Source organism: Macrobrachium nipponense, chromosome 19, assembly GCF_015104395.2.
Source record: "Macrobrachium nipponense isolate FS-2020 chromosome 19, ASM1510439v2, whole genome shotgun sequence".
In the NCBI taxonomy this organism is placed as follows: Eukaryota; Metazoa; Arthropoda; class Malacostraca; order Decapoda; family Palaemonidae; genus Macrobrachium; species Macrobrachium nipponense.
The window spans coordinates 32,222,882-32,238,110 of NC_061088.1; the positions used below are offsets into that span (position 1 = coordinate 32,222,882).

Below are 15,229 nucleotides of genomic sequence, written 5' to 3' on the forward strand. Positions count from 1 at the left end.
TCAGTATCCGGTTAAACTGCGATGAGAAGTTAAGGATGGCTATAGATGCAACGCACTCAGAGGTTCAGTGGAACTCATTAACGGCCTCTGAGGCATTTGACAGACTGGAGGAGATCACGACGAAGTCTGTGAATAATGCAGTGGCATGGGACAAGTTTTTCTCACCGCAACAAGGCGATCAAGAAACCGCGAAATCTTTTGTGCATAGGTGCCAACAATTGGCCTTAGATTGTGGGTTTAAGTGTCCCCATTGTCGAGCTGATCTGAATGATTTTGTGTTAGTTCAGCGGATAACAAGTGGTTTAAGCAATGTGGGACTTAAGCAAGAGATCCTACAGGATCATGAGGTTTCCAATACTGTGCAGAAATTGTTATGTAAATGTGAAATTTATGAATCCGCAGAAAAGGATAGTATTAGCGCTCGTGGAAGGGCAAACGTAGCTAGTTTGGTAAAAGGGGATGAGATAGGCTTAGGCCTAGTTGAAAGTGGGTTAGAAGGTGAAAGTAAAATTATTGCTAGCTATAGGTCTAATAATAGTTACAAGGGACACGGCCGTGGCCGTAGTAGCTCGAAACCTACTGGTAGCAGTAAGTCAGATACCAGGTGTAAAAAGTGTGGTGGTCGTTCTCATTGGCAGGGAAAATGACCTGCTGATAATGTTAACTGTTTTCAGTGTGGTATTGTGGGGCACTTTGCTAAATTCTGTCGTCAAGGGGGGCAACAGCCCGCCAAAACGGCGCCTATTGTGGACGCATCTGTTACGTCATGCACTGTTGCCTATCCACCTGCGGACAATCGCCAGGTAGGCCTATGTGTGGCAGTGGGGAAACTGCCGATGGTGAAAATAAAGGTTAAGCATGAGTTTTCATGTGAGTGTGTCGTTGTTGAGGCTGTTCCAGACACAGGGGCAGAAGTGTGTATAGTAGGGGTAGATTTGTTACCAAAATTGGGTTTGAAGGTACCTAATCTCTCTCAGTGTAATGTCATTGTAAATCACGCAGGGGAGAAGTCATTGAGAATATATGGGTCTGTTGATATGCTAATAGAATTGGATGATAAATCAGTGAGCACTAGTGTTATCGTTGTGCAAGGTGCTACCCGTTTTGATATGTCTTTAGGAGTGTGTAAATCACTAGGTCTAGTGCATACAAAGTTTCCCCATCATACTGTCGCTACCGTGAATGACGTCACTCGGAAACCCTCTGCGTCGACTAACCCCCACCAAACGCCTGAAGAAAACGTTCGCACACGGGTAGGGGGTGGTGGTCGTCAGCGCGAGATGCCATACGCTGCCACGGAGGAGAATGTCCCTAGGCTGAGGGACTGGCTACTGCAATGTTTTGCGAAGACTACGTTCAACGTTTCAAGAAACCCTCTGCCGATGATGTAAGGAGCCCCTCACCACATTCACCTGAGGGAAGGCGCCATCCCCTATGCATGTCATACACCTATACCAGTTCCTAAGCATTGGGAGGCCAATGTTAAGGCTCAGCTCGACGATGTCAAATTAGGAGTAATTAGGGAGGTCCCTGCTGGTACAGCTACGGACTGGTGTGCGAGGATGGTAGTAGTAGCAAAGAAAAATGGTAAACCACGGAGGACCGTGGACTATCAAGAGCTGAATAAGAATTGCAAACGAGAAACGCATCACATATGTGCTCCTTTTGACATGGTCTCGGGTGTGCCACTTCGTACATATAAGACTGTAGTTGATGCCTATGCCGGATTCCACCAGGTGCCATTAGATGAGGAGAGCCGACAGTTGACAACGTTTATTACACCATGGGGGAGATACCAGTATTGTCGAACACCTATGGGTCATTGCACGGCCCCCGATGCATACACGAAAAGGTTCGATGACGTCATTATTGATGTACACAGAAAGTACAAGTGCATAGATGACGTGTTGTTATATGACGACAGTGTTGAGGGAGCCTTTTGGCATACTTGTGATTTTTTGCAATTATGTGGAGATAATGGTATTACGCTGAATCCGGATAAATTCCAATTTTGTCAAAGACAGGTAGAGTTTGTGGGGTACGAACTTGATTGGGATAATTATAGACCTTCTAATGAGCGTATGAGTGCCATTAAGAACTTCCCCGTGCCTGCAAGCCCAACTATCACGGTATAAGATCTTGGTTTGGACTTGTGAACCAAATTGCACCATTCAGGGATCTTCTCAAGAAATCCCCCCATCGGAAAGTGAGTTTATTGGGACCAACACCTTCAAAACAGTTTTGTTGCAGCCCAGGACAGCATTTGCAAGATGTTGGGCGACGGACTGACATATTATGATACAAGGCGCACTGCTGTTGTTACCGATTGGTGCAGAGAAGGAATGGGATTTGTTATATTGCAACAATATTGCAATTGCGAGGATCTCAATGCCCCTTTTTGTTGTAAGGGGGTGTGGAAACTGGCATTATGTGGCAGCAGGCACCTGACGGAGGCGGAGGCCGGCTATGCCGTCATTGAGGGGGAAGCGGCTGCAGTAGTATGGTGCCTTAGGAAATCGAGATTGTTTTTATTGGGATGCCCAAATTTCATTTTAATCACGGACCATAGACCTTTGGTAAAACTTTTTGGGGATAGGAGCCTAAAAGACATTGCAAACCCGAGACTACTAAGGTTGAAGGAGAAAACTATGCAATATAGTTTTACCATAAGATATTTGCCGGGGAAGAAGAATTCGGCAGCCGATACGTTATCAAGATACCCAGTGATTCGCAGTGAAACTACCGTTAAAGACGAAGAAGAGGAGGAACTTATGAACGAAGTTTGTATTGCCTCCATGACGTCATCGCTGGCGGATGACGTCATTACTATGGACGTCATTACTACCATGAGGGGGGAAGCAGAGAAGGATCCTGATTATTTACTATTGCAGCGACGTGTCAGCGAAGGGGGTTGGCCGTCGTCAAGGTCTCAAGTGGAGCCCTGCCTAAAACCTTTTTTCAATGTACGTGATAGACTGAGTGTCATTGAAGGATTAGTCACATATGGATATGATGAGGGGCATGTTCGTCTGGTAGTTCCGGAGGCACTACGTTTACACATTGCAACCAATTTACATTCAGGTCATCAATCAACTGACTCCATGATCAGAAGAGCACGACAGGCAGTTTATTGGCCTGGGATTGAGGGTGACTTGGCAAATTATAGGGCAGTGTCATGATTGCAACGTTGCGGCACCTTCGCAACAAAGGGAAAGTATTATATACACTCCCCCTCCCGAATATCCGTTTCAGAGAACTGTTGCAGATTTATTTCAAGTAGCAGGGAGGCAGTATATGGTCTACGCCGATCGACTGACTGGATGGATGGAAATTTATTTCTTCGCTAATGGAACTACATCCGCGAGATTGATCCCAGTTTTTAGAAGATATTTTATGCAGTGGGGAGCACCTGAAGAAATATCAGTGGACGAGGGCACGAATCTAACGAGCATGGAAATGAGACATTTCTTTGGTAAGTGGGGGGTATCTATGAGAGTGTCGTCTGCTCACTATCCCCAGTCCAACGGGCGGGCAGAAGCTGCTGTGCGCACCGCCAAACGAACATTAATGGGCAATACTCTACCTGATGGAGGGCTAGACAATGACAAGGTAGCTCAGGCGATATTGCAGTATAGAAATACACCATTACGTGGTATAGATAAGTCTCCTGCACAGCTGGCCATGGGTCGCCAACTTCGAGATTCGGTGCCAATGTTAAAAAGTTATCATTTCGTCACCGAGCATTGGTCGGAAACCTTGTCCACAAGAGAGAGGGAAAGAAGCGTTGTTGAGCAATGAATATCTTCCAAGTATAATGAGAAAGCCAAGGATCTTTCCCCCCTACAAATAGGGCACAGGGTAGCTATCCAGGATGTGACTACACGAGCCTGGAATAGAAGCGGGGTGGTTATTGAAAAGAATAGATACCGCCAATATCGCATAAGGTTAGACGGGAGCGGAAGAATTTCGACAAGAAATTGCAAGCATTTGAGATCCCTACCACCCACACCACCTGAGGGAGAACCTACTCCCACCGCCTCGGGGGAGGCTGGCCCAGTACCCACCCAGGAGAGAAGCACTAGGGTACGTCGTCCTCCGCAATGGCACGATGATTATATTACAGAGTAATTCATTTTAGTTGTGTTTAATAAATATCCCCTAAACATGTCAAGTTTTGTGCATATACTTTAATCCTGATTATTTGGGTTTAATAAGTGTTCCTCTTGTCATGTTTACCATTTATGTATGTTCCAGCGCTGTGTCCGAAGGACTATCTTTATTATAGCTGAATTCCCTTTGCTTCATATTTTACTACCTTTACCAGTTTTATTATTTTCGCAACTAAAAGGAGAAATCTATACTTATGTTTTAAATATACTATGTTTGCTTTGAATGGGGAGCTTTGATCTTAAAGGGGAGGTGTAGGAATGTTCCATTTGAGGTACGATATGTTTTCCCTGTTATGTGTATCTCTTTGCATGGGGTTCAGGAAAAGACACAAGTCAGTTCCCGCTCATCCCTTGATCTGTAATCAACTCTTGTACATTAAAGGAATCAACTGGTCCCGAGTATGTCTCAACCTGCTTACACTGTGTCTTCCCCTTCTTTCCCTTACCTATCACAACCGAATCACCTTCGTCACTCGTACTCTAATCTACTCGCTCTTTTTCTTCCTTTACCACTCCTGGCCCGTCACAAGACCCAGTAGGCCTACCTCATACAGCTCCCTCTCCCAGGAATCCCTTCATCATTTCCTGCATCATCTCTTGCACTGCATTCATCATTACCCCCAATTTTTCTTCCATTTTCTCAACCATTCTCTCTTCCGCTCCTTTCAGCATTCCTCTCATTTCCTCTAACTCACTCTTCAGCTCCTCACATTCTACCCTCAACCTCTCATTCTCCACTTCCAACCTTCCCTTAGCTTCCCTCGCCAACCTCAGCTCCTCCTTCAGCCTCTCTATCTACTTCAACCCTTCCATCCTCACTTTCTCCACCAATCAAACAACTCACTACCCCAATTGCCCTGCAGCTGCCGCACCAACAGTCCCTGTTCGGGCGCCAAAAAATAATGTGGCGGGATCACAAGCTAGAAAAAAAAAAAAACAAGTGGCAAAACCCTCCCCACATTAACCTAATCGATCCAGCTGCCAAATCCACCCCAGTCACACTTTCCTCTACGCACTACAGCATACACGCAGGACAATTGACCTACAACTACACAAAACATAAAACAAAAAAACTCTCAAAACACATGTACTTACTAATCAATCCAGTTACTCCGGGCTATCCTGTGCTGTCCACTGGTCGAGGTAACAGATACCAACAACAACAACCAAAAACCACAACCCAATAACAACACAACAACAACCAAGGACTACAACCAACAATTCAACAATCAAGCACCACAACAACAAAATGGAACACAACTACAATTCAACAACACAGCAACCAACCAAGGAACACAACCACACACATAACAACAAAACTCAACAACACAACAAAAGACCACTGCACAACAACAACAAAATCACAACAACACAGGCACAACAACTCTAAGCAAACAACACCAACTTAACAACCAAATAACAAATCAAATGTCACTACTAAATGTCACCAGCTCTCACCAAAGACTGACTGAAAAAAACACTAAAAACACAGAACTCTAACAATCAACAGCACCAGCAGACAGCCCAGAACCCACTAACTACCAATTCAGTCATTAACTATCCATACAGCAGTTACACCCTCTCTCTCTCTCTCTCTCTCTCTCTCTCTCTCTCTCTCTCTCTCTCTCTCTCTCTAATACACACAGACGTTGGCAAATAGAACTCCATAACTCCTCCATAGTGGGTTAGCAATTTTTTTAATGAAATTTCGAATAGGGAGGAGGAGACATACAAAGAGTCAAGACGGCTGTTTCTGGGTCAATTGCTTGGAAGTTCAATAGAGGTATATAATTCAGTTTACATTATGTGCAGATATTAATGTGATGTTGATGAGCCTTTGTGTTGTCGTATGAAGGAAATATGCTCAACGTATGGGTGTTATTGATTTATATAATTATCAATTTTTGTTGTTGTTGGATTTCATTCTTGCTTTTATAGTGAAGAGATGACTGGGGCATTCATTGTTGCGTTAATTTTGTTTTCTTTTGCTCTGTAGGTTTTATTAGTGAAAATATGAAAAATTTGTACAGCTGTTAACTCATATCAGAAACATGATCAAGGTATCAATGCCAAGGAAATAATAATAAAAGACAGTTTTATTCGTATCGTAATTAAAAGCAGTGTTGAAAACGAATTAACTAATCTAATATTTTTCGTGATACAACTAATTTTTTCGCTTAGATTATTTAGTTATAAACGGAAAATCTAAACATGCAAGCTATACAATGAATTCAATAGGATTTAAACAATTGGGAAGTTTTTTTAAGACGTTTTCTGGTCGAATGGATTTAAAGATAGCGCAACTCAATATTTACTTTGGTCTTAATCTATTAAGGAAGTCCATTCAATCTTTCAGAAAATATAAAATGACTAGATTTATAAAATAATGATTCAATCACAAAATATTTTAGAAGCAATGTGTCCATGCGAGAGAAAGGGAAAGTAATAACGACAATGCGCAGCAAGAAATGCTGTATTGAGCCAACTTTCAAACTGCGTGCAATCGAAGGCGCCCTCAGCAAGTCAGGTCCGAACAAGAGACAAATAAACAGACAAAAGGGAACGGAAGTTGCAACCATCACCCAAACAGCGATGAACGATTGACTTTCCATTTTTGTGGCCAATGTTGCCGTGTGACTGAGACTCCGAAACGTTGTGAGTGACTTCAGCTATGGCAGAGGCTTCGAATAAAGAAGAGTCTACTACGGAGATCCTGAAGGATAAAGCAGAAGATAATGAAGGTACCTAAGCTAGTATTGTAATGACTGACAATGTGTAGTAGCCTAGTACCTAGGTAGTAGGTAGCTATTACCTAGTAGGCTACTCCTAGTTCGATAGGTAGACGAAGATCGGTACTACTAGGTATCCTATGCATTATTTTAATTTAAAAAAAATGCCAGTAACCAGTATAGCTAGCTAATACCATGGTAGTCTGTAATCCTATTCTGGTTTCTAAATCTGGAAGGCCATACCTATTTTGTTCGCTTTGCAATTTCACAATCCCTTCTACCTACTAGGTACCTAAGTACCTACCTAGTTTAGGTAGCACATTTGTTGCCCAGGTAGGTACTACCTATGCTGTACCCAACTGTGGGCTGTCAAATTACTAGGCTATCTACCTAGTAGGCTAGTATATTATTTTAACGATTTCGATTACGGTAATCCTTTTGATTATTTCCTATAGCTATTAACCTATCTGATGGAAAGTAGCTTAGGCTATTCCTAGCAGGGGAAACAACCGAGTGGATTAGCTGATCCAGTCTTGCCCTCTTGTTGATCCACCCTCCGAAAAAGTACTTTTGCTGGTATTTCTTTATACCTACTAGGATAAAAAACCGCATGGTACAGGGGTGGACCATGTACAATCAACGTGAACAACCCCCAAAAAAGTACATTATAACGCGTCCTGACATCGGAGATGGGCATCAGTCGCGACTTGTTGGTGAGAAACGGAGCTGAAGACCTCTACTCCAGTGTCAGGGCACGTTATAATGTACTTTTCTTGAGGTTGTACACATTGATCGTACATGCCCCACCCCTATACCATGCGGTTTTTTACCCTAGTAAGTATTCCGCATGGCTGCATCGTTTGTCCCCGGGAATGCGAAAGCCACCAGGAATTGGGGCGTCAAATGTATTTTGCTGTGTTTAGTACGAACCCTTGCGTGCTAATTACAGTCGTCCGAATAAATATTACTTAAAATTCTTGTTCAGGAGGTAAAACTGCATAGAAAAACTGCAACTGCCACAGTTGAGGCCGCCGCAGAATAGGGTAAACAACCGCAGACGATCCATTGTCATCGCGCTGGCCATGCCTTATTCACTTGATATTTAATTGGTGAAACAAGAATACAATTACAACTTTAAGCATACCATTCAAAAGATTGAAGTTTCATTAACATAATGTGATATATGAAAGCCCCATACGAACTAAAATAAGCATGTGAGCTCTTCGTAAAATATGTTTTCAAGGTAGTTTTGAAATCCAATATGGTGGCAATCGTGTGGCTGGCCGTTCTAACCACAGACAATCCACCATCTTTCCCAGCCTTCCCAGCACTCAAGATTGCAGTTGTAATCAGCACAATAAAACAACATTTTGTTGCCTATATTAGTGAAAGTATGAAACTTTTTATTCCCGGGGTCACGGTTTGAACTGAATTCATTTTTACCCTTTAATTGGTGGTTTTACCCTTACTGCCATCACAACTGAAACTCCACAGCACTTATTTGAACCATGTTGCTGTTCCGGGTTCCTAAGCACTCACTCCGCAAACAGAGTTACGAGCAACAGACGACCACACTCTTTATGAGGTGCAAAGCTTTATTCCCTTAATTGTTTACTTTACTCATTATTTAGTTTAACTTTACTCAAAATGTTTATTTAATTCATGTCTGTTATCTCTTTTTTGCAACCAAATTAACCCTAAAAAATTACAGTTATTTCTGAAGTACGAGCAGACGATGGCAAAAAGACTCATCTTTACCAATCTAGTGGAGCTTCACACATACGAATAGGATAGTGTTTTAAGAGTGTTTAAGTGTTTCGAAAGTGGTTACAGGGTCGTAGGTAATTTCCAAAAATGGTTAAAGAAAGGATCACTAATAGGCATAAGGATGAGAATCCCAAGGAAGACATTACCTCTGGTTCGGAAGAAGAAACTCTGCCGGACGATTGTGCGATCTGCGAGAAGCAGGTAACAAAGAATCAGTATGGCATCGCTTGTGATTATTGCGACAGCTGGTTTCACAACGGCTGCGTAAAAGTAAGTAAGGAAGAATATAAATTAGTACAGAAAAATAAAAGCCTCAACTGGTTTTGTGGAAGATGCAATGGAGCTTATAAGAATCTGAAAACTGAGAACAGGAAGATGAAGACACTGAGGGATACTTTCGTGCTCAAGATGAGTGCCCTAGAAGAGGTTATAATGAAACTCAGTGAGGAGCTAAAGGAAGTGAAAAGAGGCTTAGACACTGAACAGAGAGTAAGAAGTGAGGATTTTAACCCAGTGATTAGAGAAGAGGTGAAGGAATTATGGGAGAAAGAAAAACGTAAAAATAATCTTGTTATTTACAACATCAAGGAATGCTTAGAGGGAAATAATGAAACTAGGCTTAGAAATGACACAGAAACCTGTAGCAAGCTGTTCAAAGAGGAACTAGGGCTAAGGGACATTGAAATAGTAGAAGTAAGTAGATTAGGAAGAAATGTAGGATGCAGGCACCCAATAATAGTACTACAGGGAACAAGGATAGAGACAGAGAACCTAGGCCAAGACCTATTTTAGTTAAGATGAAAAGTGAAAGGGAAAAATGGGCAGTAATAGGGAAAGCCAAGATTCTCAAGGGGAAACAAGAGGTAGGATACAACAGAATATTCATAGCACCAGACCTAACCTTCAAGAAGAGAACAGGATAAGATATTGAGACAGGAACTCAAAGACAAGAAAGAAAGGGGGGAACAGGGATGGTACATCAGAAAGGGTAAACTAATCAGAAATGAAAATTTTCAGAGTCTGGATGGGGCAATAGGAGAAATGTAATAAACGGAGATGAAAATAATACATTAACCAAGGAGCCAAAATCAAAAAAGTTGAAATACAGTTCAAAATATATATGATAAATATACAGTGTTTAACTAGACAAAAGATAGTAGAAATAGAAAGTTTTTTAGACAATGAAAATAAGATATTTTGTTTAACTGAAACTCACCAGAAACTAGACAAGTTAGCATTAAGTAAAGGTATAAATAAAATGAGAAAATATGAGGGAGATGAAAGACAAAAAAGGGGGAGGGTTAATGATGCTATAGAGACAGTGATAGCACAGAGTTAAACAAGGTGGAGACTATTAGCAAAGACCTACTATATGCTAAATGCAAAATATACAATAATACTATCCATATTTTATTGTTATACCTATCAGTAGGAAATACAGAGGAGGATAAAAATAGAGATAAAGCAATAAAACTAGAATGCGAAAACATAATGAAAAACATAAACGACCAAGAATCATTACTGATTTTAGGAGATTTCAATGGCCATATAGGTTTCTTAGGCCACCAGAATACAGACAGAAACGGGGAAATAATATTAGAATGGATGAATGAACATAGGCTAATACTACTTAACGCAGAAGACAGATGCACTGGAGTATACACATGGGAGAGAATGCAGATGAAAAGCGTAATAGATTTTGCTTTAGTCGATGAGAAGTTATACAAAAATTTTGAGGAGATGGTAATTGATGAAGACAAAAAGGAATTTGATATCTCAGACCATAACCTAATTACCATTCACTTAACATTCAAAGGACAGAACAAGAATCTCAACAAGGGTAAATGGGGGAAAGTAAAATACTTCAAAACAGATGAAGACAACCTAAATGACTTTATTAAAAAATTAGAAGAGATCCTAATAGATAAAGACATTGACAGAATCACAGATATGGACTTATCAATAAAAGAAGTAGCAGAAGACAAGCTAATGAGAACATACAGGAGAAAGTTGCTAGTAGAGGAGAAAGTAGAAGAGCAACCCTGGTTCAGTGAAGTAAGAAAAGGTATAAAGGAAAGGAAGGAGCTGAATAGGAAGAAAAGGAATGAGAGAGATAATGTCGTAAAAGAAAGTCTAGAGAAGAAATATATACAAAAGAAAAAAGAAGTGCAGATATTAATAAGAGAAAAGATAACAATATATGAAAAGAAAATAACAGAAGAAATAAAAAGAAACAAAAACAAAGAGCTCTGGGAAAATATTGGTAAGTTAAGAAATAAGCAAAAAGCCAAAAAAGAAACTATACACTTATATAATGAACAGGGAAGCAAGCTAAATGAGGCTGAAACAAAGGAAGAATTAGTGAATTATTGGAGAACCATTTACAGCAAACACGAAAATAAAATAAAGGAAATCTGGAACGAAGAGAAAGGATGGAATATGAAAATGAATTGGCAGCAGAAGTGATATCATAAGAATTGGAGACTATAGATTCCCAGAAGTACTAAGAGAACACATGGACCTAGTGATGGAATGCAAAAGGAAGATAATCCCAATGCAAGAGCCTGTGATAACCAAGGAAAAAGTCATAGCTGTCTAAGTAAGCTCAAAGCTAAAAAAGCTGCAGGCCCAGATGGAATCAAACCAGAGCTTTACAAAGCTTTAATGAAGAGCAAAACATGTATAGAAGTACTAGTTAGGTGTTACAACAAAGAACTAGAAATCAAAGAAAAGCCTGAATCTTGGAAGAAATCTAGAACAAAAATGATAGAAAAGAAAAGGAAACCAAGGGCTAAGGATTTAAGGCCTATAGCTTATTAAATATATCATACAAAGTATTCATGATGCTGATAAAAGACGAATAGAAGCACACCTCAGACTGAATGAACAAGATCACGAATGCCAAGCAGGATTTACAGGAGGGAGTAGGATAGAAGATAACATCCTTACACTACAATATGGTGTAGAAGAGAGCTACAGGATAGAAAACCATTAATAGTAATAGCTATCGATTACAGTAAAGCATTTGACTCGGTAAAACGAGAAGTCATGATTGAAGTTATGAAACAGTTCAAAATACATCCAAAAATCATAGAGGCAGTAGTTAACATATATGAAGGGGATAGCACAATAATAGACCTAGGGGAGGGAGTAGAACAGGAAAATGGGAATTACAAGTGGGATTAGGCAAGGTTGCACAGGCTCTACTTCACTTTTCAAACTAATGACATATTTAATAATTAAGAAAATGGAGGAGGAAGGGACAGGATTTGAAAATGAACTAGTAAAGATAGGGACACTTTTCTTCGCCGACGATGGATTAGTTCTAGCAAGTAATATAGAAGACGCAAGAATAAACATAAAGATTTTAATAGATATAGGGAACAAATGTGGGCTAGAAATAAATAAAGAGAGCAGCATCATTATTTTCAACATGAAAGATAAACCAGAAGAGATAGAGAACATAAAGGTGAGGGAGAACATTACATATTTAGGAATAAAGATAAATGACTCTAGAAAATCTGTTTAAGCTACAGAAAAAAGAAATGTTGAATAAAGCACAGAAGTTAGCCAACCTAACCTACTCCGTGATAGAAAAAAGCTGCAACAAAGTTCTAATAGGGAAAACATTCTGGAAAAACATAGCTCTACCATCAATCTTATACGGAACCAATGTGGTTAATCTAACAGACGCAGAAATAGAAAAATTACAAAGAATAGAGAATGGGGTATATAGGAAAATATTAGGGGCATGTAGAAGTACAGTAGTAGCCACATTATGGGGGGAGATAGGAGCTTCTTCAATGAAAAGTAGAATTATGAATGGGAAGATAAGCTATGTAAATAATACTTTAAATGGACGGAAAGAGATACTGAAGAAAATAATTACAGATATGCAAGAAAAGGAAAGAAAATGGTGGAAAACTGTGGAAAAGTACATGCATGAAGTTAAAATAAATTTAAGAAAATTAGAAGGAATGTCCAGAACAGAAATAAAGGACAAAGCCAGAATATGGGACACAGAGAGGTGGAAAGAAGAGTTGGAAAATAAAGTGACTGTGAACATATATAAAACGTGGAAAAGAGAAATAAAAGATGAAGAAATTTATGACAACTCTATGGGTTCAGTCCTTCTCTTCAAAGCCAGAACCAACTCTCTTAATTTAAATATAGCAAAAAGGCACCAGAAGGAGAACACCTGTTGTCCTTTTTGCAATGATGCAGTAGAAGACATATTTCATTTCCTTTTATATTGTGATACATATATAGAGGAACGGGTTAAAGCAATAGGGCTACAACAACCCTATGAAGAGAAGGAAAGTGACGTAGTGGGAAAATTTCTATTTTCAGGTAACAACGAAATAAGAAAAGAAACCATATACTTTGATGTGGAAAAAAAAAAGGAAAAAAAAGGAGAACAAAAAAAAAGGAAGAAGCTAAACAAAAATAAATAAAAAAAAACAAATAAAAAAAAAAAAAAATACCCAAGACTAAGAGGCGCCGTTGCAAAGGCATTGCCTCGACCCATAACTACTACTACTACATACGCCGATGCATTTACAAATTGTTTCCATGAATTCTATTTGTCATAGTAATGCAGTAATGATAAAATTGCTGTAATATGTACATATACTACAAATAGATACGCTAATTTCACTTATTTCCCCTGTTTTGTGTAAGTCTTATACCCAATTTGGAGGGTAAACACATACCAATTGACAGCACTGATAAACAATTGAAGAGCGCAAAATGCCGCAAAGAATGCCGTAGTCTTCTTGAATAAGTACAAATAAGTACTGGTTAGAGGTCGGGTTTACGATTGTTGTGATGAAAGGGCCCCAGTGTCTATGGGTACAAGTGTCTGCAAACATCGAGATGGCGTCAATCTTCGAAATATTGGAGCTGTATGTAAAAACTTCAAAAGCGTTTTAGGGTAGTGTGCACTGCGTTGGTCACACTTTTCATTACCCTCTGTTTAAATCTTAAAATATGGTCTTAATTTCTACCTTTGGAGAAAATACTTACTTCGAAAGGAGAGTAGAGGTCTTGAGCTCCTGTTATCACCACCAATAACTCATGACTGATGACCATCTCCGGTGTCAGGACCTGTTATAGTACTTTTTCGGAGGGTGGCCAAAACCGCTGTAGTCGGTGAGTTGGCCAGTCCACTCGGTTGTTTACCCTAGTAATATAGATCTACCCTTTTGCTTACTTCGAAAAGAGACTAGAGGTCTCAAGGTGTTGCTCCCACCACCGATGACTCATGATCGATGCCCATCTCCGGTGTCAGGATGTGTTAAAGTACTTTTTCGGAGGGTGGACCAACAAGCGGCCAAGACTGGATCAGCTAGTCCACTCGGTTGTTTCCCTTAGCTAAGGCTATTCCTAGTACCTAGCTATGTCTAAAGTTCCCCCTCTACCCTAAGTCTAGCAATGGTAGTAGGTAATGAGGATGAACTTTTGTTGGGAACTGGTGATTTGGGGTGGCTGAGTACCTACTAGGTATAGTAGGAACACTTAGTATACCTAACAGTAGAGATCTAAGTAGGGTAAATGACCGAGCAGTGACTTAGCAGCCACCGATCCCGAAATTTTGACTTAAAACACCTTAATTGTAGATGATTAATACCATCTTGATGTTTGCTAACAAGATGTGGCTGGGAGAAACCTAGCAAATTTTTGGGGGTGCCAGTGTGCTAGATACCTAGACCCTAGGTTAAGTGAAGACCTCTAGGATAAATTTTTGTAAGATTAAAAGTGAAGATTTTGAATACTTAGAATAAAAATTTATGAATTTCCAATAAATATCTTATTCCAATTATAATTTGATCTCATAATACATTTTATAAATTCCATTTGCCAATGCATTCTGCGGCCATGGTGTCGGAGTCTATGTGATCGCCTGGCCCGGACCCACAGCAAAGTTTTATCGCCATAAGTTAAAAGACCCAGATTTGAATCAACCTTGAAATCCTTAATAGTACGTATAGGGAAGTTAGTATTTAGACCTAAATATATTAAGAAAAATAAGTATTATATAATATTACGTATATAAAATGTGAAGGTAATTTTACAACAAAGGGCCGCATGAGCGTATAAAAAAAGTAGTTACCTAGAGTTACAGAAATAGTGTATAGAATTCTTAGTTATAAAGTCATTAAGTGAGGAAATGCTTACCTATTGGTTCCAAGAAAAAAAAATATGTAAAAACTTGTGAAAAAAACTAAGTTGAGAGAACTCTGTCTCTCACTGAGTCAACTAGCCTACAGACTGACGTCTGTATCTGCGCATGCATGCAAGGACTAAAAAATACTAACTAAAAAAGTGATAAATGCAATACGTACAGGTTAAATCTCTTTACTTTCCTGTTTCTCTATGATCCATTCTTACTCAGTGAATACAGAAAATTTTCACTCTTGTTGCCTCACACGTCTATTTTGTTCTTCGTCACATGACAGTAGCTTCTATAAGTGTAACTTACTGAGGAAAACTTACCTAAAAACTTCTGTTTGATGTGAGAGCTGTGTAATAACTCAGTGTTTTATGTTTACTTTATAGTTATAA

General features: G+C 39.7%; 1 protein-coding gene across 1 annotated transcript in view; it reads left to right on the top strand.

Annotated features, from left to right (window-relative positions):
- Nucleotides 1-6,643: 6,643 nt before the first annotated feature.
- LOC135215765 (E3 ubiquitin-protein ligase RNF146-like) overlaps nucleotides 6,644-15,229 on the top strand; it is a 56,107-nt gene continuing 47,521 nt past the window's right edge. Inside the window, exon 1 of the mRNA XM_064250720.1 lies at nucleotides 6,644-6,910. Within this exon, the coding sequence (XP_064106790.1) occupies nucleotides 6,841-6,910 (70 nt within the window). The 5' untranslated portion in view covers nucleotides 6,644-6,840. The remainder of the gene's footprint in view (nucleotides 6,911-15,229) is intronic.